This window comes from Triticum aestivum, chromosome 4D, assembly GCF_018294505.1.
Source record: "Triticum aestivum cultivar Chinese Spring chromosome 4D, IWGSC CS RefSeq v2.1, whole genome shotgun sequence".
Lineage (NCBI taxonomy): Eukaryota > Viridiplantae > Streptophyta > Magnoliopsida > Poales > Poaceae > Triticum > Triticum aestivum.
Window position 1 is genome coordinate 80,615,081 of NC_057805.1, and position 25,216 is coordinate 80,640,296.

The 25,216-nt window shown below is 44.2% G+C and overlaps 1 protein-coding gene across 1 annotated transcript; it reads right to left on the minus strand.

The window, feature by feature from the left end:
• Positions 1-18,391: 18,391 nt before the first annotated feature.
• On the minus strand, positions 18,392-19,409 carry LOC123099681 (heavy metal-associated isoprenylated plant protein 23). Its single transcript, XM_044521792.1, has 2 exons — positions 19,010-19,409; positions 18,392-18,929 (listed from the first exon to the last, which is right to left on the minus strand). Exons 1-2 carry the CDS (start codon positions 19,170-19,172, stop codon positions 18,646-18,648), a joined length of 447 nt encoding a protein of 148 aa, XP_044377727.1. The 5' UTR covers positions 19,173-19,409; the 3' UTR covers positions 18,392-18,645.
• Positions 19,410-25,216: the final 5,807 nt, after the last annotated feature.

The window sequence follows — 25,216 nt, forward strand, 5'->3', positions numbered from 1 at the left end:
CCATAGAAAGACTGGAACATGGAGAGTTAAAAACTCAAAGATTTTGTCAAGAAAACCCTAAGGCAGGAGATATCAACTATGGAACGATAGCTCATGGCTGAGACATGGGCATAAACACGGCTAACCTTGATGTTATCGCCGCTTATGCTATTGTCACCGTGCTAAGTTAAGCATGCATTGTTTTTCTGGAAAGATTGGATGCCAAAAGGCTGATGGAGCACCTATCAGCAAGAGATGAAGTTTTAACCTTAGCTGGTGTATCACCAGGATCTGAAGTATTACATCAAGAAGTTTAGGGTGGACCTTTAGGAAGCCATATTTGACAAGGAAGTATTTTGTGAAGAACTAAGGACCCATAAGCTGAAAGTAGTCAAGCTGGAGGAGCAAAACCTCAAGATACCGGAGATTCATCAGGAACTGAAGGGCAGTAGGTCCATGGTTCATGCGAAGGATGTTGAAACCCAGAAGTTTGGAACACAACTCCAGAACATTAAAGGACGTCACGAGAGACTTCGCGTCAACAGAGATGATCTGGCAAAAGAACTTGAGAAGGACAAGCACGGTTGGAAGAAGCCATCGGAGACATGAACAAGACTTGAAGAGTTTGGCGATGTTGAAGATTTGTTGACCTTTAGAAGACCAAACCCCTGTTTTATACCTATGTTAGATGCGACGATTGTGAGCTGTCATTTGTTTAATGTTTTTCTGACAGCCACAAATAAAATATGTCTCTTCAAAACTATTGTTTGCATTGTGTGTATCCCTCTCTATCTCTCTTATCTCACCCCAAACCCATGGACTCAATAGAGGATGAATGGAGATGAACTCATGTTTCCTGGACCGATAAGTCAATTGGAGACGGACTGTTGGATTCAGAACATGGAGGATCATATGGAGAATAACACTATAGCCGGAAAGGATATGGCCCAGCATACTCTTTAGTGCTTTGAAAGAGGTGCTGCTACATGGTGGAGGATGTACCAAACCATCAATGGATGGCAAGGAGTAACCACTTGGAAAGAATTTAAGTTGACTTTGCCAAAGTCTCGGTTTGTGTCCCAGAAATTGAAGCCTTATGGAAGTGATGTGAAGAAACCCTGTGCATGCAATTTTTGTGGAGAAATAGGACACAACCATAAAGAACACAAGGATGAATGCCCTCATTGTGAAGAAAGTCACTAAGCTAAAGAATGCCCAACTAGGCAGATTACTTGTTTCTTGTGTGAAGGGACTACCCACTACCCTGCTCAGTGTCACATTTACCCCGTGGTTCAAAGAACCATCCAGCAGAAGAAAGAAGCAATGAAAGGAGCCCTCATGGAAATTTTAGAAGAACCCGGATGAAGGAAGAGGTGGAGGACACACCCAAAGAAGAACCAATTAAACCTTGCACCAAGTCATGCTATTCATGTGGAGAAGAAGGACACATCTCCCAAAATTGTTTGAATGGGGATCTAGTAGAATTCCCGACAGAGGAAGTAGAGTATGACCCACAGGAAATAGAAGCCCTGATTGGAACGGAAAAGTCCAGGAAGAGAAGTAGATTGGATTCCAGGAAGGACCTGAGTCATATCACCTGTTTCAGGTGCAAGGATTTAGGCACTACTCCAGTAGTTGCCCAAAAAGGAAGCCGAGGACCCAATGAGGCTATGTAGTCATAAGGAAACCACGAGACTTGTCGGAAGTAATATGTTTTCATTGTAATGAAGCAGGGCACTTTGCCAGAGATTGTCCCAAAGAGAAGGAGGCTTGTGCTAAATAGTTGAGTTGCAACGAATAATATAGTAGTAGTAGTGGGGACATTTCTTTTATTAGTGAGGCGATGAGTTGAGGCATGTAATGGAAGTGCAGGAGATTGTAATACATTGAGAATCAATAAAGTTAGCATCGTGGGTACTGATTTGGATTTTATGAGTTGTTACTCTATGAAGAAAGATTTTGACCATTTTCGAGGATATGAGAAATATGGTCTATGGATGAATTGGTGCATTTTGAGGGTGGTAGTACCGTGTGAGGACACTTGACCTCTGGAAAGGATTATGATATCCTACGGAGTGGACTTTGGAGAAAATAAGTACCAGTTTTGTCTCGATATGTGGGGTATCCCAAGAATATGATGGGATGAAGTACTATTGAATATAACGGAGGTATGCTGTTGCAAATATGGAGCAATTGCAACTCCATGATGAGCCTGAGCAATCACGTCTGAGTTTCGTACCAATAGAAGGAAGAGAGACAGTACAATTGGATGGAATTAAGAATGCTAGAAGTTGGATGTTGGAATAATGATCAGTTGCCCCCGAGGATGAGTTCAAGGTTTACAAGTGATGAGATGGGCCATAACCCACAGGCCCCAGGACCTGCCAAGAAGCAAGCACACTCTTGCTGAAGGAAAAACCCTGGAAGAGGATATGCCTTTAGCAACAGACGATCTTATAGGAGTTACGAAAAACCTGAGAGTTGTGAAGGAACGATAGATGTTTGTTTGGCTTGCAGAATCAATGGATTTTTCCGAACCCAGTTCATGGACAAGAGAAATTCTGCAATGCTTGTGAGGATGACCGAATGTTAGAATGCGAGATTCGCTAAACCATATACAGGGTAATGATTTGGGTGAGGGATGGATTGATCACCATACCGACTTACTCTTATTATTCGCCTTGCTATATGGGATGGTAAATCTGAGTGACTTACCCATAGTAGAGCGACGACGATCAAAACCTTGTCTAAACCTTAGAATGGTATGACAATTTTCCCTTGTACAAGGCAGCTGTTGCCAATCGTAGGATATATGGTGAGGTTCAACCCAGACCCATTTCCTCCAGGAGAAACCATAAATTGTTCACCACCGTGAGATATCGATAGTTGTTTAGTATTGGCGCCAGACCCGTCAGCTCAGAAGACCCAGTCACAGAAGAACCTTATCAAGATGAAAGGGCAAAGGTTATGCCACTACCGGAAGAGCCCAGAGGAATTTTCTCGAGGATCTGAGAAGACCGATACTGTCAAGAATAAGGATGGAGTAATGAGTTTTGATGGAACCATAACCATGCTTCTAAGGTTGGTAGCACCCCAGACCCCCTGAGACGGTCGATGGATTTTGAGAAGACCCCGAACCTAACCTATTTCTTGCTAGCCTCTCCGAATCTCGAGGACGAGATTCATTTTAAGGGTGGTAGGTTTGTAACATCCCAAAATTCTAAATTTTGGAATGTTATATTAAATAAATAGATTTGATTGATTGCTTGATTGTGGTGTGGTTGCTTGTGTGAAATTTAGTGAAATTTGAAACTTTTTGAAAGTTAAATGAGAGGGAATGACATGACTTTCCCCAAACTTTCACTTTGCTTTATGATCTCCATGAATTCAAATTCTTTTCAGATACAAAACCCTAGAGACAAGATGACATGACTTCTTCCATTTAAAATGAAAAGGGTTATGAAAATATTTGAATTTCATTTGGAAATATTTCAAATTCAGAAACTTTGAGCAACTCAATGATTTTCATGAGAGAAGATAAAATGACTTCTTCAAAACATATGAAATATGAGTTGGAAGTTTAAAAGAATCAAATTTAAAGTCCTTTTGAAATTATTTTCAATTCGGAGTTATTTGGGTTTTATTCAAATTATTTTTCTCCAAAAATAAAATATATGGAAATTAGGGTAAAATGATTCCCTACAGTAGAACATTGGAGAGAAATAAATTTGAAATTATTTTGGTATTTTTAAAATGATTTTTACTGGGTTTTATTACACCAGTAGCACTCTTTGATTTATTTAAAATTTTGTGTATTTTATTTGACGTTAGAAAAATGTTTACGTTGTAGAAAATCTTTTTCTGAAAATCTTGATATATCATACGCCTATAGTAAAATTAAATTTTATTTGGTTTATTTTATTTTTACTGGCTGTAAAATTTTGTTAAAACAAAACTCTCTTCGGGCCGACCAAACCGGGCCGCGCCTAGCCCAGCCGGCCCAGCAGCCCAGCTCGCCATCGCCTCCGTCCCCGAGCGGGACTCCGCTCGGGAGTCCGTCGCCGTTCGCCGCCGTGACCGACCCGGTCTCCTGCCGCCGCCTCCCTTGCCCCTCGCCCACGCCTCCCGAGGCTCCTGGCCTTTAAAAGGCGAGGCCAGCCCCCTCTCTCCCCTCTCCTCCAAGCCGCCGCCGCCGCCGCTGCAGATCGCCGCCGCCGCTCCTCGTCGCCAACGCCGCTGCTGCCTCGCCGCCGCCCGCCGCTAGTCGGCGCCGCCGTTCGCCGCCGCTGCCGCGCATCACGCTGCCCTCGCATCCCCGCAGTCGCCGTCGCCCGCGTTGCCGTCGCCGTCGCCGTCGCCAAGCTCGCCGCTGCGCCGCAGTCCGCCGCCGCTGCCCCGACTTGCCGGGAACCGCCTCCGCCGCCGGTTTATTCGCCCGAGCCGGTAAAACCGCTAGATCCGTCCTGTTTTTTAGTTTGGTTTAGTTTTATTAGATCGGTTTATTATTAGGTTTAGTTATTTAGCAAGCACTCTCTGTTTATGTCTTTGCAGTGAACGTTTTCGTTCATTAGGGTTTCGTAGCGAACTTTCGTTCGGTAGGTTTTCCTTTTTCTTTTTAATTTCGGCCAGGGACCCATCCGTGAATATTTTATTTATAGATTAGAACCTAATCTTCAAACCTTCGCTACTTTTCACACGTTTATCCAAATCCAGCGAAACCAATGCCCACTTCTTTGTTATGATCTCCGCTATCCATATAACCAACTTAAATGTATTTTTGAAAGTTTAAAATTTGATTTCAGACATATTTGAATTCAAACTTCTTTTGTTCATAACTCGAGTTTTATAACTCCATTTGAGTTGATTCTTTTTGCAAATCAAAGCTCTTGACCTAAAATTTTTGATAAGGCCAAATTCACCCAATTTTGGTACTGTTAGAAATTGTTTTCTATCGCAAGAGTTATTTGCTTGTTTTCAAAGTTTTCCGAGATCTTTTCTTCGGTTCTTTTGAGTGATTGCTTATGTGTGGTTACTATTGCTTGCTTACGATAGATTGACTGGAGTGAGATGAGTAGAAATATTAGGAGTTATGAGTGCGAATCATCTTCATCAATAGTACAAGGCAAGTAACACATTGATCATACCCCTTTATCACCCAGTTTTATGCATTAGTTGCAATCCTCAAACACTGCAGGATTAGGATGTGATTAACATGTGGGTACTGGGAAGTAGTTGATGAGGTAGAACCTATTGCCCTTTTATTATCAAACCATTGGGAGTTCATTCTACGTCATGCTTATGTTACTATGTTATGCTCGTAGACGTGGATTGGGTTTGAGTGTATCCATGACAGATGTGAGATTGTTAATTAATGGTTAACTTAAGGTGGCCACTTAAATACACATCTGGGTGGATTGGTTGTGGGAACCTGGAGAATCCAGTGTTGTCCTAGGATATCCCGGAGTACCCGTGAGATCATCCTATGGTTCGCCACCCAGGCTCAAAGGGATCATAAGATTATTCATGCTAGAAACTTTTGTGTGCAGCCTCAAGCTATTATGGGCTCTAGCATAGTTGAGTATGTTGCATGACCTCTTTCAGTGGTGGGCTAGCAGATGTAGGGGAAAGTAGGTGTAACTCTCCACCCAGAGTAAAGAGTTAGTGCTTCTTAAAGACTGTGTCTCGGTCATCCGTTTCTCAAACACCATGTAGTGCGAGAAATCCAACGGAGGAGATCGAGTCTTGTGGGGAAAAGTGCGCAAACCTCTGCAGAGTGTACAAACTAATCATGGTTAGCCGTGTCCCCGGTTATGGACATCTTGAGTATCTGGTTCTTGAATTATTGATTTGAGCTCAACACTTTATTTAATTAATTTGATTGGGTTAATGTTTACTTTTTTGGGATTGAGTTGGAGGAACCTTCTCAATATTTTCAAACAACTGTGTAGTTAAATAAAATATATTCCTTTGTTGTAGGGAAAAATTAGCTTTATGCAAAAATTAAACTTAGAGCCTCCACCAGCCAAATATGCATGTAGTGATAGCCATTATTCAGCATTGCTCTACAGTGTGAAATTGCCAGTACATTCAATGTACTGACCTACATGGCTGCAACGTCTCATGTTGCAGGAACCTTACGACGAGTAAGTGATACGTTAGGGTTACGATTTCTACACTCAACTTTGCCGTTGGTGTTGATGGGAATCCACAACCTTGTTGTTACTTCTGCTATTTGGATTGAGGTAATAGTGTTTACGTTACTTTATACATGTGATTTACCTCTGTTATAAATCCTCGAGTACTGTGTGTGTCAGCATACCGATCCAGGGATGACACTTAAGCACAGAGACTTGACCCATTCGGGTCAGGTCGCTACATGGAATCACATGATTATGAATCACTTGATGCGTGCGAACCATGCCTCATGGGCAGGATGACTAAGACTCCGTTCTCCGAAACAATGGAGCGATCCACTGACTTATTGGCAATAATACATACCGATGTATGCAGTCCGATGAGTGTTGAGGCTCACGACAGGTATCATTATTTTCTGACCTTCACAGATGATTTGAGCACATATGGGTATATATACTTAAGGAAACATAAGTCTGAAACATTTGAAAAGTTCAAAGAATTTCAGAGTGAAGTGGAAAATCATCGTAACAAGAAAATAAAGTTTCTACGATTTGATCGTAGAGGCAAATATTTGAGTTACGAGTTTGGCCTTCAATTAAAACAATTGGAATAGTTTCACAAACTCATGCCACCTGGAACACCACATCATAATGGTGTGTTCGAACGTCATAACCATACTTTATTGGATATAGTGCAATCTATGATGTCTCTTACTGATTTACCACTATCATTTTGGGGTTATGCATTAGAGACAGCTGCATTCACGTTAAATAGGGCACCATCTAAATCCGTTGAGAAGACACCATATGAACTGTGGTTTGGCAAGAAACCCAAGTTGTCATTTCTTAAAGTTTGGGGCTGTGATGCTTATGTGAAAAAGCTTCAACCTGATAAGCTCGAACCCAAATCGGAGAAATGTGTCATTCTATCACAGATCTGAAGGCAAGATATTCATTGCTAAGAATGGATCCTTTCTAGAGAAGGAGTTTCTCTCGAAAGAAGTGAGTGGGAGGAAAGTAGAAGTTGATGAGGTAATTGTACCTACTCCCTTATTGGAAAGTAGTTCTTCATAGAAATCAGTTCCAATGATTCCTACACCAATTAGTGAGGAAGCTAATGATGATGATCATGAAGCTTCTGATCAAGTTACTACCGAACCTCGTAGGTCAACCAAAGTAAGATCCGCACGAGAGTGGTATGGTAATCCTGTTCTGGAGGTCATGTTACTTGACCATGATGAACCTACGAACTATGAGGAAGCAATGATGAGCCCAGATTCTGTGAAATGGCTTGAGGCCATGAAACCTGAGATGGGATCCATGTATGAGAACAAAGTGTGGACTTTGGTTGACTTGCCCGATGATCGGCAAGCTATAAAAATAAATGGATCTTCAAGAAGAAGACTGACGCTGACGGTAATGGTACTATCTACAAAGCTCGACTTGTTGCAAAAGGTTTTCGACAAGTTCAAGGAGTTGATTTTCTCAACCGTATCGATGCTTACGTCCATCCGAATCATGTTAGTAATTGCCGCATTTTATGATTATGAAATTTGGCAAATGGATGTCAAAACTGCATTCCTTAATGGATATCTTAAAGAAGAGTTGTATATGATGCAACCAGAAGGTTTTGTCGATCCAAAAGGTGCTAACAGAGTGTGCAAGCTCCAGCGATCCATTTATGGACTGGTGCAAGCATCTCGGAGTTGGAATATATGCTTTGATGAGTTGATCAAAGCATATAGTTTTATACAGACTTGCGGTAAAGCCTGTATTTACAAGAAAGTGAGTGGGAGCACTACAACCTTTATGATAAGTATATGTGAATGACATATTGTTGATCGGAAATGATGTAGAATTTTCTGGAAAGCATAAATGAGTATTTGAAAGGAGTTTTTTCAAAACAAATACCTCGGTGAAGCTGCTTACATATTGGGCATCAGGATCTATAGAGATAGATCAAGATGCTTGATAAGATTTTCAATGATTACATACCTTGACAAGATCTTGAAGTAGTTCAAAATGGAACAGTCAAAGAAAGAGTTCTTGCATGTGTTGCAAAGGTGTGAAGTTGAGTAAGACTCAAAACCCGACCACGACAGGAAATAGAAAGAGAATGAAAGTCATTCCCTATGCCTCAGCCATAGGTTCTATAAAGTATGCCATGCTGTGTGCCAGACCTATTGTATACCTTGCTATGAGTTTGGCAAGGGAGTACAATAGTGATCTAGGAGTAGATCACCGAACAACAGTCAAAAATTATCCTTAGTGGAATAAGGAAATGTTTCTCGGTTATGGAGGTGACAAAGAGTTTGTCGTAAAGAGTTACGTCGATGCAATCTTTGACACTGATCTGGATGACTATAAGTCTCGATCTAGATACATATTGAAAGTGGGAGCGATTAGCTAGAGTAGCTCCGTGCAAAGCATTGTAGACATAGAAAATTTGCAAAATACATACGGCTCTGAATGTGGCAGAACCGTTGACTAAACTTCTCTCACAAGCAAAACATGATCACTCTTTGGGTGTTAATCACATAGCGATGTGAACTAGATTATTGACTCTAGTAAACCCTTTGGGTATTAGTCACATGGAGACGTGAACTAATCACATAAAGATGTGAATGATTGGTGTGAAATCACATGACGATGTGAACTAGATTATTGACTCTAGTGCAAGTGGGAGACTGAAGGAAATATGCCCTAGAGGCAATAATAAAGTTGTTATTTATATTTCCTTATATCATCATAAATGTTTATTATTCATGCTAGAATTGTATTAATTGGAAACTTAGTACATGTGTGAATACATAGACAAACAGAGTGTCCCTAGTATGCCTCTACTTGACTAGCTCGTTAATCAAAGATGGTTAAGTTTCCTAGCCATAGTCATGTGTTGTCATTTGATGAACGTGATCACATCATTCTGGACAAGACCCATCCATTAGCTTAGCACTATGATCATTTAGTTTATTGCTATTGCTTTCATCATGACTTATACATGTTCCTCAGACTATGAGATTATGCAACTCCCGAATACCGGAGGAACACCTTGTGTGCTATCAAACATCACAACGCAACTGGGTGATTATAAATATGCTCTACAGGTGTCTCCTATGGTGTTTGTTGAGTTGGTAAAGATCGATATTAGGATTTGTCACTCCGTGTATCGGAGAGGTATCTCTGGGCTCTCTCGGTAATGATCATCACTATAAGCCTTGCAAGAAATGTGACTAATGAGTTAGTACGGGATGATGCATTACAGAATGAGTAAAGAGACTTGCCGGTAACAAGATTGAACTAGGTATGATGATACCGACGATCGGATCTCGGGCAAGTAACATACCGATGACAAAGGGAACAACGTATGTTGTTATGCGGTTTGACCGATAAAGTTCTTCGTAGAATATGTAGGAACGAATATGAGCATCCAGGTTCCGCTATTGGTTATTTGACCGAAAATGAGTCTCGGTCATGTCTACATAGTTCTCGAACACGTAGGGTCCGCACGCTTAACCTTTCTGGTATTATGAGTTTAGGTTCGATGAAGGTTGTTCGGATTCCTGGATGTGATCACGGACATGACGAGGAGTCTCGAAATGGCCAAGACATAAAGATTGATATATTGGAAGGTTATGTTTGGACACCGGAAAGGTTTCGGATAGGTTCGGGCATTTTCGGAGTACTGGGGGGTTACCGGAACCCCCCGAGGGTTATTGGGCCTTCATCGGCCTTAGTGGAAGAGAGGAGGTGGCGGCCAGGTGGAGGCGCGCTCCCCCAAGCCCAATCCGAATTGGGGGTGGGGGCCTTTCCTTCTCTCCCTCTTCCTCTTTCCTTCCCCTCCTAGTTGGACTAGGAAAAGGGGGACCTACTCCTAGTAGGAGTAGGATCCCCCCTTGGGGCGCGACCCATGAGGCCGGCCGGCCGGCCCCCTCCTCCCCTCCTTTATATACGGGGGAGGGGGGCACCCCATAAACACACAAGTTGATTTCTTAGCCGTGTGCGGTGCCCCCTTCCACAAATTTCCACCTTGGTCATATTGTCGTAGTGCTTAGGCGAAGCCCTGCGTCGGTAACTTCATCATCACCATCAACACGTCGTCGTGCTGACGAAACTCTCCCTCGGCCTCAGCTGGATCAAGAGTACGAGGGACGTCACCGAGATGAACGTGTGCAGATCGCAGAGGTGCCGTGCGTTCGGTACTTGATCGGTTGGATCGCGAAGACGTTCGACTACATCAACCGCGTTACTTAAACGCTTCAGCTTTCGGTCTACGAGGGTATGTGGACACACTCTCCCCACTCGTTGCTATGCTTCTCCTAGATATATCTTGCGTGATCATAGGATTTTTTTGAAATACTACGTTCCCCAACATTTATTTATAGTTCTTTTTATATTCTGAACATTTACTTTCATTGTCAATACTACTTGTAACTAGCAAAGCTAGTGAGATTGACCACATCACTAGAAGTGGTGGGGACCAATAAAAGTGTCTTAGTTGTGTGCATGTACTAATCATGTTGGGGAAAGTTGCATGGAAAACAAAAAATTCTACGCACACGCAAGATCTATCCATGGAGATGCATAACAACGAGAGGGGAGAGTATGTCTATGTACCCTCGTAGACCGTAAAGCAGAAGTGTTTATTAACGGGGTTGATGCAGTCGAACTTCTTCATGATCCAACCGATCAAGTACCGAACGTATGGCACCTCCGCATTCAGCACACGTTTAGCTCGATGACATCCTCGCCTTCTTGATCCATCAAGACGGGCGAAGTAGTAGATGACTTCCAGCAGCACGACGGCGTGGTGACGGTGATAGTGAACTTGTTTCCACAGGGCTTCGCTGTGCACTGCGGAGAAACTGGACGGAGGACTAAACTGTGGAGAGGGGCACCGCACACGGCTAAGAGATTGTCATGGGTTTCTGTGGCGCCCCTTCCTCATATATATATATAGGTGGGGGGAGGGAGGCAGCTAGGAGGCGCCCCAAAGGGTGCCAGCCCGCCCCCTTGGGGTCCTGCCCTCTGGCGCCCCCCTTTCCTTGTTTGCACAAGAGGGGAAGGAAAGGGGGAGGAGAGGAAGGCAGGGGGAGGCCGACTCCCCCCTTTCCTTTTCTCCCCAAGGCCTGCGGCCAGGGAGGGATGCGGCAGCCCCTTGGTGTGCTCCCCTCTTTTGGCCCATATGGGCCATTAACCTCCCGGGGCTTCCGGGAACCCCTTCCGATGATCCGATGATTACCCCGTACACTCCGAAACCTTTTCGGTGACCAAATAGCATCGTCCTATATATCAATCTTTACCTCCGGACCATTCCGGAGCTCCTCATCATGTCCATGATCTCATCCGGGACTTCGAACAACATTCATTCACCAAATCACATAACTCATATAAAACTATATCGTCAATGAACGTTAAGCATGCGGACCCTACGGGTTCAAGAATGATGTAGACATGACCGAGACGCCTCTCCGATCAATAACCAATAGCGGAACATGGATGTCCATATTGGTTCCTACATATTCTACGAATATCTTTATCGGTTGAACCTTATGACAACATATGTAATTGCCTTTGTCTGTCGGTATGTTACTTGCCTGAGATTCGATCATCGGTATCTTCATACCTAGTTCAATCTCGTTACTGGCAAGTCTCTTTACTTGTTCCGTACTACATCATCTCGTAACTAACTCCTTAGTCACTTTGCTTGCAAGTTTCTTGTGATGTGTATTTCTGAGAGGGCCCAGAGATACCTCTCCAATACTCAGAGTGACAAATCCTAATCTCGATCATCCATGCCAACTCAACTGACACCTTCGGAGATACCTGCAGAACATCTTTATGATCACCCAGTTATGTTGTGACATTTGATAGCACACAAGGTATTCCTCCGGTATCTGGGAGTTGCATGATCTCATAGTCGAAGGAATATGTATTTGACATTAAGAAAGCAATACCAATAAACTGAACGATCATATGCTAACGGATGGGTCTTGTCCATCACATCATTCTCCTAATGATGTGATCCAGTTATCAAATGACAACACATGTCTATGCTTAGGAAACCTTAACCATCTTTGATCAACGAGCTAGTCTAGTAGAGGCTCACTAGGGACACGGTATTTTGTTTATGTATCCACACATGTATTTAATTTTCTGATCAATACAATTCTAGCATGAATAATAAATCTTTATCATGAATAAGGAAATATAAATAATAAAAAATTTATTATTGCCTCTAGAGCATATTTCCATCAAATCATAGGATTTTGGAAGAAATATGCCTTATTGTTTCAACTAAGGGAAAAACTTGCTTCATACTACAAAGCTTTGCGCATCAGGGCCCAAGGTGATATTCACCGAACATGCATAATACCTAGCTGGGGATATCATGAAGTAGGTAGCTAAGTGTCGAGTGTTAATTCCTTGACTGATTTGCATGTATTTTTGTCATAGATGCTTACCATTTCACATAGAGGTTCTACGCGCTCTGGAAAACAGTATTTCCTAGGCAACCTTGAGAGGTTCCTATAGGAAGTACTTCCGAAACTAATAGAAAATCTTAATAAGAAGCTACTGTTGACATTAACGATCTATTCACATAGATGGTAATAACTCTACAAGTTGAGAAGGCTTTGAGATAGCTTTGTGCTCCATCAAGATTTACTAGAATTAAATATCCTATTGTGATGCCTACGAACTATGCTGTGAAATTTGCTATTGGCACTGGTTTTATCCCCAAAGTGGAGGATAAAGCCTATTAACTCTTTGTGGGCATTGTGGAAGCATCAGAATGCAAATTGTTTTTGATGGGGAAATGCCATCCTTGCAGCAAGTAGTCACCAACATCAAGAGGGAAAGTAGGAGCTTGAGCCAAGTAGGTCTTCTAAAGGGCGATATGGATGCTTTCTTCAGTGGCTTGGCAAGGTGGGGTAGTGCGAGGAGCTAGTATTGGAGCGTGCATGGACATGTGGAGCAGTGTTTGCATGTAATGATGTAATACTGCAACGTGGAGGGGACTCTTCTCCTCGCCTTCTCCTTTAATAGTATATGATACGCACACTCATGCATATTCTACAAAAGATAAGAGTGATGCCGTGTGAAATGTTGATAAACATTCTCGCATAACTGAAAATCAGTGTGAACAAATACCTAAAACAAAATATCTTTTTCTTGGTCAGTTTGATAAAGATAATTGTTTGTTCTTCTAATGCCATTTCCACAAAAAGTGGTAAGAAAACATAGGAATAATTGTGTCCTGGACTAGGGGGTACTCATCACGTCGTCTCCTGACCAGGTGGATCGGGCCGAGGACCCCCATGGAGGTTCTCTCATGGGCCACTTCAGGTAGCCCATGCCACATACAAGGGAGATTCCACAAGACTTGGCGCCCAAGACGAGGACTCCTCTAAATCCTAGGTCTCCGGTACATTATATAAACCGAGGCCAGGCTAGTCAATAGATGATCGGATATTCATTAGAACAATTTTGTCCTAGATACGTACTCTGTACTACAGCCCATATGAATACAATCAAAAGCAAGACGAAGGGTATTATCTCTTCAAGAGAGCCCGAACCTAGGTAAAATCCCGTGTCCATTTTACCATCGCTCCAAGACGCCTAGCTTAGGATCCCTACTATGAGATATGCCAGATTTAGGACCAACATTGGTGCTTTCATTGAGAGCTTGCTGGCAGTCGCCATGGTGCGATGGGAATTCGGATCGTCTCCGGTGCGATCTACGCATCAGAACCGAGCTTTATTGTCGATGTCGTCATCTTCGTCGCCGGCTAGACTGGTCACCTCGGCTGGTCTGAGGACTATGCTCCTTGTCGGATCATCATGATCAGACGGGGGCCTTCATGAACATCAAGTCCGATCTCTATCAAGATCATGGAGGAATCATCCATGGAGCTCGGGGGCTCAACATCAACATTGCCCTCGGGCGAGCGTGCTGTTTTCTGGACAACGGAGTTGTATCCGCCGTTCCCACCTCCTCGAGCGTCTCTTTGACGATTACTTCAGTGGAATTGTGCGGAATAGAGTCTACAACAACCCTATAAAATTTCATCGCGTTCCGATGGAGGAATCTCCGGCGATCTCCGATATACTTGAGCCCGGTCGAATCTGGACGGAATCTAGAAGAGTTTGGGGCGAGGAGTCCAGTGCCTAGCTCGGACATCCTTTGGAAGATCCAACCATTTATCGACTGCGGAATTCCTATATCTACCACCCCTCAAAATTTTAGCTCGATCCAACCGTTCAAACTCCAGGAAACTTCCGACGAGTGGATCAATTTTTGGATTTGTTTTCTGCGCGAATACAAATCCGACCCGAGTTCATCTTTCTTTATGAACAGGATATTGGGCAACCTTTTTTGAGGAATTTCTTTCTAGGGTATTGTGTGTTGTTCTCCAACACATGCCTACAAATTTCTGAGCCTTTTTTGGAGACGGTCTTCACCATCACGCCGTGTCAAACTAGCCCGGCTATGTTGCTCCATGACTGCCGACCTGCGCTAGACAGGCCGTCGCTTCATCGAGCCGAGGTCAACCTCATAGGATCATCATCTCAACGGGCCGACAAGAGTTCGGCATCGCGAAGGCTAAATCATCACCAACATTATCGCCCCACAGATTGCACGGGTCAGGCGCGCCAGCATCGTCATGCAATCACTTCTCAAGCCGGCATTGACCGCGTCACAAGTTTCGATCTGCGTCGGCATTGCCTCGCCATTACTTCTTCAAGCTGATGTCTACCATGTCGACCTAATTCGACATCTCGGCTGGCATGGCGGCTGCAACGTCACCTTACCGACCTGCTCCGTCACCTTGGCTGGACCGGGGCTTCGCCATCTCTTCATCAACCTACTCCGGGGACTTCGGCGTCACTAGTTGACCAGTTTCGCCACGTTAGCTGGACTGGGGGCTTCGCCTCACTACATTGACCATGTTGCGTCGCCACTTCATCAAGTTGAGCTCTTTGTTCGGACACCTCGGGACCAGCTTGGGGGATGGGACCTCGACCCGCCGCAAGCTCGGCCCACATCATCTATACCGAGCACATTAACCAGCTAAGTCGCTTTTATGCTCATTTTTTTTCAATTTTCAATTTTCGTTCGGTTCGACCAAGCATTATATTTTTGTCAAACAAAAAAGTTTTTTGTTAAAAACATAGTTTGATAAAAATAATGCTTGTTTAAAACAAATTCCTTTACCCAAGTTAATTGGGGGATCTTAAATTCATACGAGCCATTTTATAATGTTTTTCTTCTTAGTCGTTGCAAAGTATTTTTCTACCACTCTTTTTTTGACTCGAGTGTACAATCAATAGCTGGATAGCCTAGTTTCTCTCTAAAGCCGCTCGATTTAGTTCGCTAAATTGGCCTATGAGAAGCACTCCGCCTTCGGGATATGGAGGTTGAAGCCGCAGGCTGACCTCCTTGCAGTTTAGAGATCGGATGTATCATGTTAAAGTACAGCGGACAGAGAAATTTATTTTAAGACCAATTTTTGGATTGGCACTAAAAAACTTGATTTAGTTCGGATGTCAAGTTTTTACATAAGTTTTTTTAGCTTTTCGAGCTTATGACACTTTTAAGCTATTTGTATCCTTTTCTTTCAGGAAGCGGGACATCCTCATGACCGAGGTGCCCTGCGTAATAATTCAGCTCGGGAGATCTTTTCTAACCCGCAGCTCGGCATCTTTCCTGCCGACCTATACCTCGGCGTTGGCGAAATGCACATGACATCTGGACTAGTTCCCGAGGAGATTTGATCCTTAGGTTGATTGGCCGCACCCAACCTGAGTCTTAGGGGATACTGTGTGTCTTCAGCATAACTCTCGCAGTACAATGTCTAATGCCTTTAAGCATCGATAATATCAACGGGGGGCTGCGACTAGAGCCGAACCCACCAAAAGCCAAGGAACTCTGACGATTCCTTGGCAAAACGTTCTCGGATATTGCTTTATATGCATCAGTTTTGAATTGTGTCTTCGGTCAATAGTTGGGTTGCCCGGCTCCTGTGATTGCATCCTACGTTCCGCTTTGTTCGGCTAGATGTGCAAAGGAAGAACCACCGCGATTGTACTTTCGATTTACTTAGTCAAGTACCTAAGTGGAGAAAGCCGAAAACTCACTATCAGAATGATCGCAAACCGGTCAGCTATCCGATGACTTGGTCAAACTATATGTCAATAGAGGTTACCCTGTGGGCCTTTCATAAAATTGGCGGAAGTGTTAATGGCTTGACCTCGGCCAACGCCGAACACTAACCGGAGGCTAGTAACTGGCCTCCCAACTTTAAGCTCCCATGACTAAGTGAAAGTTGTAAAGCCTGGATATCTAATTGCCTCATTTCCGCTAACGCAACTGCCTCCGGGCACCGAGACGTCAGCTAATTAAGGGTTGTCTTGTTACCGCGGAAACACCCTGCATAGCATCTACAAAGGGATATAAGCCGATGATGGGCCACTTTCAAATGATAAACGGTCGCAACGGAGTCAAAATAAATATATATCATCAACGTTTGTATTCAGTATACAAGCGCTGTCTTTCATAATCATCATTATAACGCCGTAAATATGCATCAAATTTGACTTAAGATTTTGGCCAAGCTGGGTTGCCTGGCTCTTGTGCTTACCCCCTACATTCCCGATAGTTCGGCTAGGGGGTAAAGGGAGCACCTATGTGATTGTTACTTCCGGGTCATCCGGATTAGTACCTCAGACTGGGTGAAGCCGAAAGCTAGCCATCTTTAGAATATAATTGGTCGGCAACAACGGAAGTGAAAATTTAGGTTTACTAAAAACCACAGAGTTCATGAACTTTACCCAAACTAAATCCACAATGTTTTTCTCCCACATTGATCAGAGTTGAGGTTTCATGATCATGGTCAACATGATAGCCTAGGAAAAGGAACTTATAAAGAAACTATTTTTCCCAGAAGATGTTTCTTACGTTAAAAAGTAATATAACATATCTCTCCGTGTATCATTGTTTATAAAACCGTATGGCCGGATTGCCTTATTTTCTGTAAATCTTTGTCCTCATAAAGGCTTTATAAAGTAGGACAAACACTCCCCGGCTATTGGCCGAGGAGGTTGAAGCCGATGGTCGATCGACAAAGTTTTGTACAATGCGGATCCGAGCATTAATGATGTAAAATACTTGGATACACAGAATCATTACACATAAATTGCGAGTAAAGTCAATTTACTGCGGCCCATCTTTTAAAGAGTCAAGGGCACAATCTCACTGAGACAACCGAGCAGCTGACATAACGCTCTCATAATTCCCTATTGGCATTGATTTCCTATCTATTAAGCCCCTTGGAGCCGACCTTGGCGAGCTCGGCTTTCGCTAGCTGTAGCTCCTTTAAGAGATCTTTATTCTCTTTTCGAGAAGTCTGTGTTAAAGAGAACAAAATTTCTTGTCAAGCGGATATCGATCCTTAATTCGGCCACCCGTGCCTACTTTAAGGCTCGGGGGCTACTGGGTTTGGCGCTTCTCACTTAAAAGCCATCAACAGGTTATATCGATCCCCTGATCTGGTGTTGCCACCCAACCAGTGGCTCGGGGGTTACTGCATTGACGATTCAATGCAGATAATTTACAAAGTGCAAAACAGTTTATGAGGAGATGACGATCCTCAGGTTGGTCGGCTGCACCCTACCTGAGTCTCGAGGACTATGCACACCGCGTTTCCATTCTTACATATGCTGATGAGCTAGGAATCGATCCTCAGGCTGATTTCGCGAATCGACCTGAGTCTCAGGGGCCACTGGGATCAGCGATTTCATGTTTTCTTTCGGGTGCATCTCGGGTTTTAAACCAACACACACCTTGAGAGCTACTGGTTATACATCTCGGCAGTGAATAAATTGCACTGATCGAAAACAATTCCATAAAAAACCAGCTCATGACCGAGGAGGTGCAACTTGGTATGAAGAAGAACAAGCTTAGAACAGGAAAGGAAGCCAAAAGTAAAGTTAAGTGGAAGAAAATCTGAAAGTCCGCAAGGCGATGCGGAAAGGAACTCTCCTGAACGAGAAATACAAGATCAAGATAAAACACTAAAGACATCGAAGAAACTGATTCTGATGCCGAAACATCAGACACACGAGATAGAGAGGAGATGAGTCGGGAACAAGAAGAAGTTTAAAATAAACAAAGATCTAGTGTCGAATTTCTTGGTGCGATGGATTTCATAGTGAAAACAGATTGCGAATCAGACGAACGATTTGGGCTAGCTTCAAATAATTTTAAATTTCTGAAATACGATGAAATCTTGCTAGCATCAGCTTCACCATAGCGTTCACCATATATTACAGTACTTTGTTAAATTATTAAAAATATGAGTCTTTTGTTACAAGCATCGTTGACGAGTTTTGTAATAGTAGTTCTACTAATGGGCTATTTTATAGTCTGTCGGTGGAGAAAGTTCAGCAGAGGGTCGTTTGGTAGGAATCACCCCCGAAAAAGGAAGAAGAAGCAAAGGGTCTTTTGGCGCAGTGACTTGCATGAGCATGACTACATGACGGAGCAGGCGTTTGGGTTGTCGTCGCTGAAGATCGTGGCGAGGCGCTCCTCCTGCCCGGCGGAGACCGGCATGACACCTTCCACCTTGCGCACGTGGCCGGCGGGAGCCCGCTTGTCGTACACCGGCGCCATGTAGGGGTTTGTGTAAGGCACGTACGGCCAGAGCTCGGCCCGCTTCCCCGTCGACTGGACTCTCCTCAGCACACGCTGCGGCTCCACGAACCCCTTCACCGTCACCTTGTGCTGCTTCCGGTTGATCTCCACCGACTGAGCTCCTGCATGCACTTGCGACCAATTAACACCATCCCAACCATAAGTTCATTAACCAAACAAGTATGCATAGCAACACGCATACCTCTCATGTTGGCGAGGGTGTTCCGGATCTTGAGCTCGCAGCCGTCGCAGTCCATCTTCACCTTGAGCTCCACCGTGTTGAACTGCCTCCGCTTCTTGCTGTGCTGCCTCTGGCTGCTGCTACCTAGCAGCACATCCGACAGGAACCGCAGGGTGCCTCCCATTGCCTCACCTCGCTCGATCACCTGGTTCTCTTTTTTCTAATCTAGAATCACAATACTAAAACTGAGGACAGAAATTGGTTTCTGGAAGTGGCCAGCCGATTAGCACGAAGAAGAGCAGGAAATATGGTTCAAGTATGAACTTCAAGCGTGGCTAATTAGATGAGAAAATACAGGAGATATTGAAGGCAGATGCTTGCTTAATCGGCTTGCTTAACTGGCTAATGGTTGTACATTTATAGATATGTTGCAGCGAAGATGGGGATGTGTGCAGCTATATTGGGTTGTTGAGAAGAAGCTTCCTTTCCAAAGATGCCTTATTCGGCTATTCCTTCAAGCTTTTAATTTGGCTTTCCACCCGCTGAGACAGCTCACTCCTCTTTTACACACTCGACCGCCCTTTTTTTCCAGCTCGGATCAAATCAATCTATGGGTCTTTTAGAGCGTCTACAGCTGGGCTTCTCAAATGTCACCTATACAACCACCCGAATCAGTCGGTCACAAAATCACGACCTAGACAGCCCCCTTAAATCGGTCTATTTGTTCGGGCTAACTGACACCTCTGATATCAAGCTCACATATATCATATATGGCTGATATAAGGAAGCCTAGACATGTCCACTAGTCGGATTGGATAGATTGGATCACCCCAGTTTTTCTATCTTTCTTATACCAGCCGGTTGTGGCTTTATGTCTACTTTATTTTGGCTCTCTGTGAGCTTTTCTTTTCTTTCGTTGAGACTTTAAGACCTTTGTTGAACATATTTGCTATTTAATTAAGTTGGCTGTATGCATCGTTCTGATGCAGAGGCCGGGGTGACCCCCATTTTCGAAAAAAAAAGATTGGATCACCCCAAATTTCACCAAATTAACCAGGTCCACCAAATCGACAGTCCTCATGTCGCGTTAGTTCTCCATTTCCCGCTTTGAGACGCCGCCGTCCTCCACCCTTGCCTCCCATCCTCGCCGCCATCCTCGTGCGCCATTGTAGATGTCGTCGGCGAGAACCCCGCCCCCCACCGTCGGCATGGAGGATGCCTCAGCGGAGTAGAACATATTCTATATACATAGATCCACCCACTTATGCACATGAAGAGTAGCTTAGGGATCCGACAAAGAGCTATGTTCCACACTTGTCACGTAGATCATATGAGTAGTGAGGACTCTGGAATCCCAAAGAACACTTTACTGCTCAAGTATCATCCATACTAACTTAGTACATTTTAGTTCCTGTTTTTATCTTTCCGTTGGTTGTCTATATAAAAGCCTTTTTATTCCATTGCCTTAGAAAATTATGGAGTGGGCTATTTCCAAACTCTGGTTTGGATGCATACGAAATACTCCCTCCGCCCCAAAATAAGTGTCTTGAGCTTAGTGCAAATTTGTACTAAAGCTAGTACAAAGTTGAGACACTTATTTTGGGACGGATGGAGTACTTAAGTGATAAGGAAGTTATGTGGTTAGTATTGCCTTCTTTTTTCGCTCTTTGTGGGTTCGACACTCTACTTATGACGAAAGTGCTACAACACTATGTGCTTGCAGCACATCAAGACGGTGGGTGTTGGACTACGGTGTGAACGCGTATCCTAGATGGCCGTCGGTTGGCCGAGGACGGGCTACAGTAGTCCAATGCACGGGCAACGGCCGATGCATGGGGAGGTTGCAGGTGTCAACGTCCAACATTGATGGGGCCAGGGCGTAGTCGCGGTTTCCCGCCGGCTTCAGACACGTCGGTGTTCGTCAAGCTAGTTCACACCAAGGATGTCGGGGGCAGACACCCTTGTGTCATGGTGGTTGTTGCAGGTGAATTTCTATCGGTGTGGACTGGCAGCGGCTAGATCTGTGTCGCGACATGGGCGGCGTCCCGATGGCCAGGGCGGGTGTCTAAGGTGGGACATCTCACCCATCCGCTGGCACCATTACGGCATGGCATGTAACTGATGCGACTATCAGAAGATCAGCAAGATGGTGAATGGAGCACCACTTCGATTTCAGGGGTGAAAACTTTTTATTGGTCGGACTCAGTAGCGATGAACTTACGTTGTTATTGGTCGGACTCAGCAGCGATGAACGTACATCGTTACCTTGATGAATTGGCGATTTTTATTGGTTGGTCCCAGCAATCTTGATGAAAATCCTTGTCCTAGTCGTCTTTGACCTGACGTGACGGCGGTGGCATGAGGTCCTGTAACCCTTCTTGAAAGTGTTGTTGCGAAAAAAGTCCACGTAGTCGTAGGTGTTAGTTTCATATCTTGTAATAGTTTGTTGTAGTTGTCTAAATTATGTACTCTGCTTGCTAATGTTTTTAGACTTGTTGGCTTGCATCAACTTTAATACAGATGACTGTATGCATCCAACGACATAGCAAGGCCCCAGGCAACAGGGGTGTTGGCCTGCCGCGTGCTAGTAAAATCTTTCCTTAACTGTTCAGGACTGTAGCACTATAGTTGGCTCGGCACGTGACTTTTGGCTGGCTACGCAACTGTATGCATCAGAATGATGCGAAGGCTGAAGGCTTTAACCTCCTTTTCAAAAGAAAACTTCTAAAATGTTTCAAAAGATTCAAGAGAAATGGAGGAAGACGAGAGAGAGCATTTCAAGCAAAAAGGGAACATGAGAAAGGAAAGGAGAGCATTTTTTTTTCTTTGTTGTATTTTCTTTTTCTTTTTTTGCAAATGAAAGGAGAGCGCTTTGGTTGGGAGGACCGAAAACGTGATAGCTTTTTTTAGCTTGACCTGCTCTTTTAGTACTATAATATAGTATTTGCATTCCTGGAGCAAACTTGCTAGCTAGTTTTTGAAAAAATGCCACTTTGGAACATGGATGTCAGTGAGCACTTTAGTGTGAATGGTTTTAGAATTATATTTTCAAGTTCAGAAAAATGCTAAAACAAATCTATACATGATATGTGTGTATAATACACGCATGGAAAGTTTGATGACGAAATAAGTTAGGGTGTGAGCTATACAAAACAGATATGCTTGGATTTGTAGTGGTGAACAGTGAGTGTACTATTTACGTTTTCAAAATAATGATTTTTTAATATTTTTATGTAGCTCACATGTTAATTTATTTTCATCATCAAACTTTACACTTGTAGTATAGATCCACATTACCAAGTAATATTTTTTTGAAACTTAAAAGTGCTCACTGGAACCCTGTCCGAAGAAGGACCTACTACCTAACTTGGAACATGTACCGTCCAGCTATGCTTTTTAAAAGTTGTAAACTCTGTTTAAAAGCATTTTCCTTAGAACATGTTGTTTAAACACGGCATTATTGGAATCCCTGCTATCCTAAAAAGAGTCAGCGACTTTCTGATCGAGGAATTGGATACTGTGCTTTCGGAAAGATATGACATAGACTGGCATAAGTTCACGCCGCTCCTCACCGTCCAATATAAGGTCCCAGTGGCTGAGATCCGGAAGACAAGTACTGTAACAACATTCTCCAAATCATGGCAAAAAATATACTACATTCTCCAATGCTTATTTCTTAAATCGACCACAAGCTGGGGTGCACGTTCATACCACAACCCTAAATTGTGTGCTGCAATCATGTGTGGCCATAGGATGGGGCCCACCGAGAGACAACCCAACCGTCCACAATCGCCACCACACGAATTGCAATCCTCTCGCTCCTTTTCCCACCGTGCCATCTTCCCAAATCTTTCCTCCAAATCATTTCTGGGCATCTTCAATAACATTACCCATATATCAGAGGTGAAGGGATTTTCATAAAAAGTGGCGCCCTTGTTACGCATCTCCTCTGCATATGGAACCGTCTTTCCGTTTTAACGCCTTCACCATGTTCTTTCTCTTTCTATGAGACGCTCTATTTTAAAAATATTGTGTGTTCTGACCCCCGCACACAGCCAATCCACTATTGATCTTTGTCTATACATGATTTCCTCCCTCGCGTATATTTCCCTTAGCTGCTCCTCTAACTCCCGGACCTCCAGTGAGGATCCAGTCGCAAGGGCTCTAGTTTTTGCATCAAGCAGCTGCGCTTTGAGCTTCGCTATTTGTCTCCGGATTGAGCCGAAAACTTCCCCAGCCCATCGTTTCATTGAACCCGTCATGGAGCCCAGCCTGTTCCATACATCATCGAGCCCTTGTTCACATGTACCGGCAGCCTCCCAGGCTTGTGCAATCATCTCGTCGCACTTTTCATGCCGGGCCCATGCATCCTCATACCGAAACGGTCTATCGCGCCCCCGATCGCGGTGTGGTGCAATCTCCACCGCACCCTAGTGGTGGTGCCAGGAATAAAACCATGTGTAGTCACTTCAAAGTTGTGTAGTCAAATATACATATTTTTATGTTTTTCTGCATGATTTATACTTGATGAATCACCTTTTTGCCAAAGAGCTGTGTAGTCAAGTGACTAGACAACCTATACGTGGCTTCGCCACTGCCGCACGCACTAGGAGAGCTTGGTGATCCGACTCCTTAGTCAGAATATGTTCGACTGTCGTCTTCGAATACATGGATAAGAAACCATCATTACATGTAGCCCGACCAAGTCAAACCTAGATATTCTCTTGTCCATCCCGTTTATCATCCCAAGTGTAGGGGTAGCCCGAGAAGCCCAGATCTGCCAAGCCGTAGTCGGCAAGACAGTCCCGGAAGTCTTCCATTTGCGCAGAACTCCTTAGGTTACCACCTCGCTGGTCCGTCTGGAACAGAGCCTCATTGAAATCACCTAAACAAATCCATGGGAGATCATCTTTCGTCAGATAACGGATCGCATCCCACGATTTCTTCTGGAGTTCCGTCTGTGGTTCTCCATAGAATCCAGTGATTCTACAGAGCTTCCCATCACATGCAACCTCTGCATCAATAAAATATTGGCACCACGGCCTCACCTTAACTTGGACATGATCTCGCCACCAGATTGCCAGACCACCACTCCGTCGCTCGCAGTTCACCGCCACTCCGTTTGTGAATCCCAAACTCCATTTGAGCCTATCCATAGCCCTCGCCTTCTTTTTTGTTTTAAATAAGAATACCACGCTAGGTTGTGGGACCGTATTAGGTCTTGTAATTTGCCCATTGTCGAGTCCAACCCCAATCCTCGACAGTTCCAGGCAAAAATATTCATTGTGACCGACGGCCCTGCCTCGCAGGGTCCGCCGATGTGTCATGATGCTCTGAGATACAATCAAACACGGTAGATGTTTTCTGCCTCATGTCGCGAATGAAAGTATCACCCCAACCTGCCTGTCAGGATCCCCCTTTGCCAACCAGTGCTGCCTTGGCCTTCTCTCCCTCTCCTCTATAATAACATGTCTTGGACTCCTTGAAGAGCGGTGTTCATCGTAGCCCGGCCTCGGCTTCCTCACATAGTAACCCCTCTTGTGCTCCCTTTTTGTAGCCTGGCTCGAGCTACCCCCTCCCTCATAATCTCTGGAAATATGTTGTTTGTGCTTTGACCGTAGCTCAGCTTGTTTATGCAATTGTTGTTGCCTCAGTTCATAGCGCATGTCCCGTTCCCTTTTATGTTCCGGTGCATCCCTAAGGTCCTTGTCCCGTGGCTCAGCCAGCACATGCCGCTCTTTATTGGCGCTAGAAACTTCCCCCTGGTCACCATTGACACCCCCGCCAGTGCAGGAGTCATCTGGCGTATTAAATTCCCTCTTAAGGTTTCATTTTGTTGGAAGATTACGAACTGATTCCGACCTCCTTCTGCTCACGTCCCCGTTAGTTGATCTACCACTCCCAAAGTTGTTTGCGCTGCTAGATGCTCCTCGGTAAGACCCTTCTTTCATCGCCGCAGAACAGCCCGGTGAGGCCCAGAGCCATTCACCCCACTGTTGGTCAGAATCCACCGGAGGGACACACCCTCCTTCGCCATGCACCAGCCGACCACACTCAAAACAGAAGTGTGGGATCTTTTCATAAGTGATGTCAAACCAAGTTTGTTCCAGATCGTCCTCATCCTTTTTTAGATAAAAACCTCTTACCAGCAGATCAAAAACTGAAAGTTTGACTCTGAAACGCAGATTCAAGCCCTTTGCAAAGCCATCTTTCTGAACATCCACCCGA

Excerpts from the sequence above, each read along its gene's own strand:
- LOC123099681 (XM_044521792.1), bottom strand. The coding sequence starts at position 19,172 with ATGGGAGGCACCCTGCGGTTCCTGTCGGATGTGCTGCTAGGTAGCAGC. Across the intron at positions 18,930-19,009 it reads CACCCTCGCCAACATGAGAG|GAGCTCAGTCGGTGGAGATC; the intron begins GTATGCGTGTTG and ends AAGTGCATGCAG.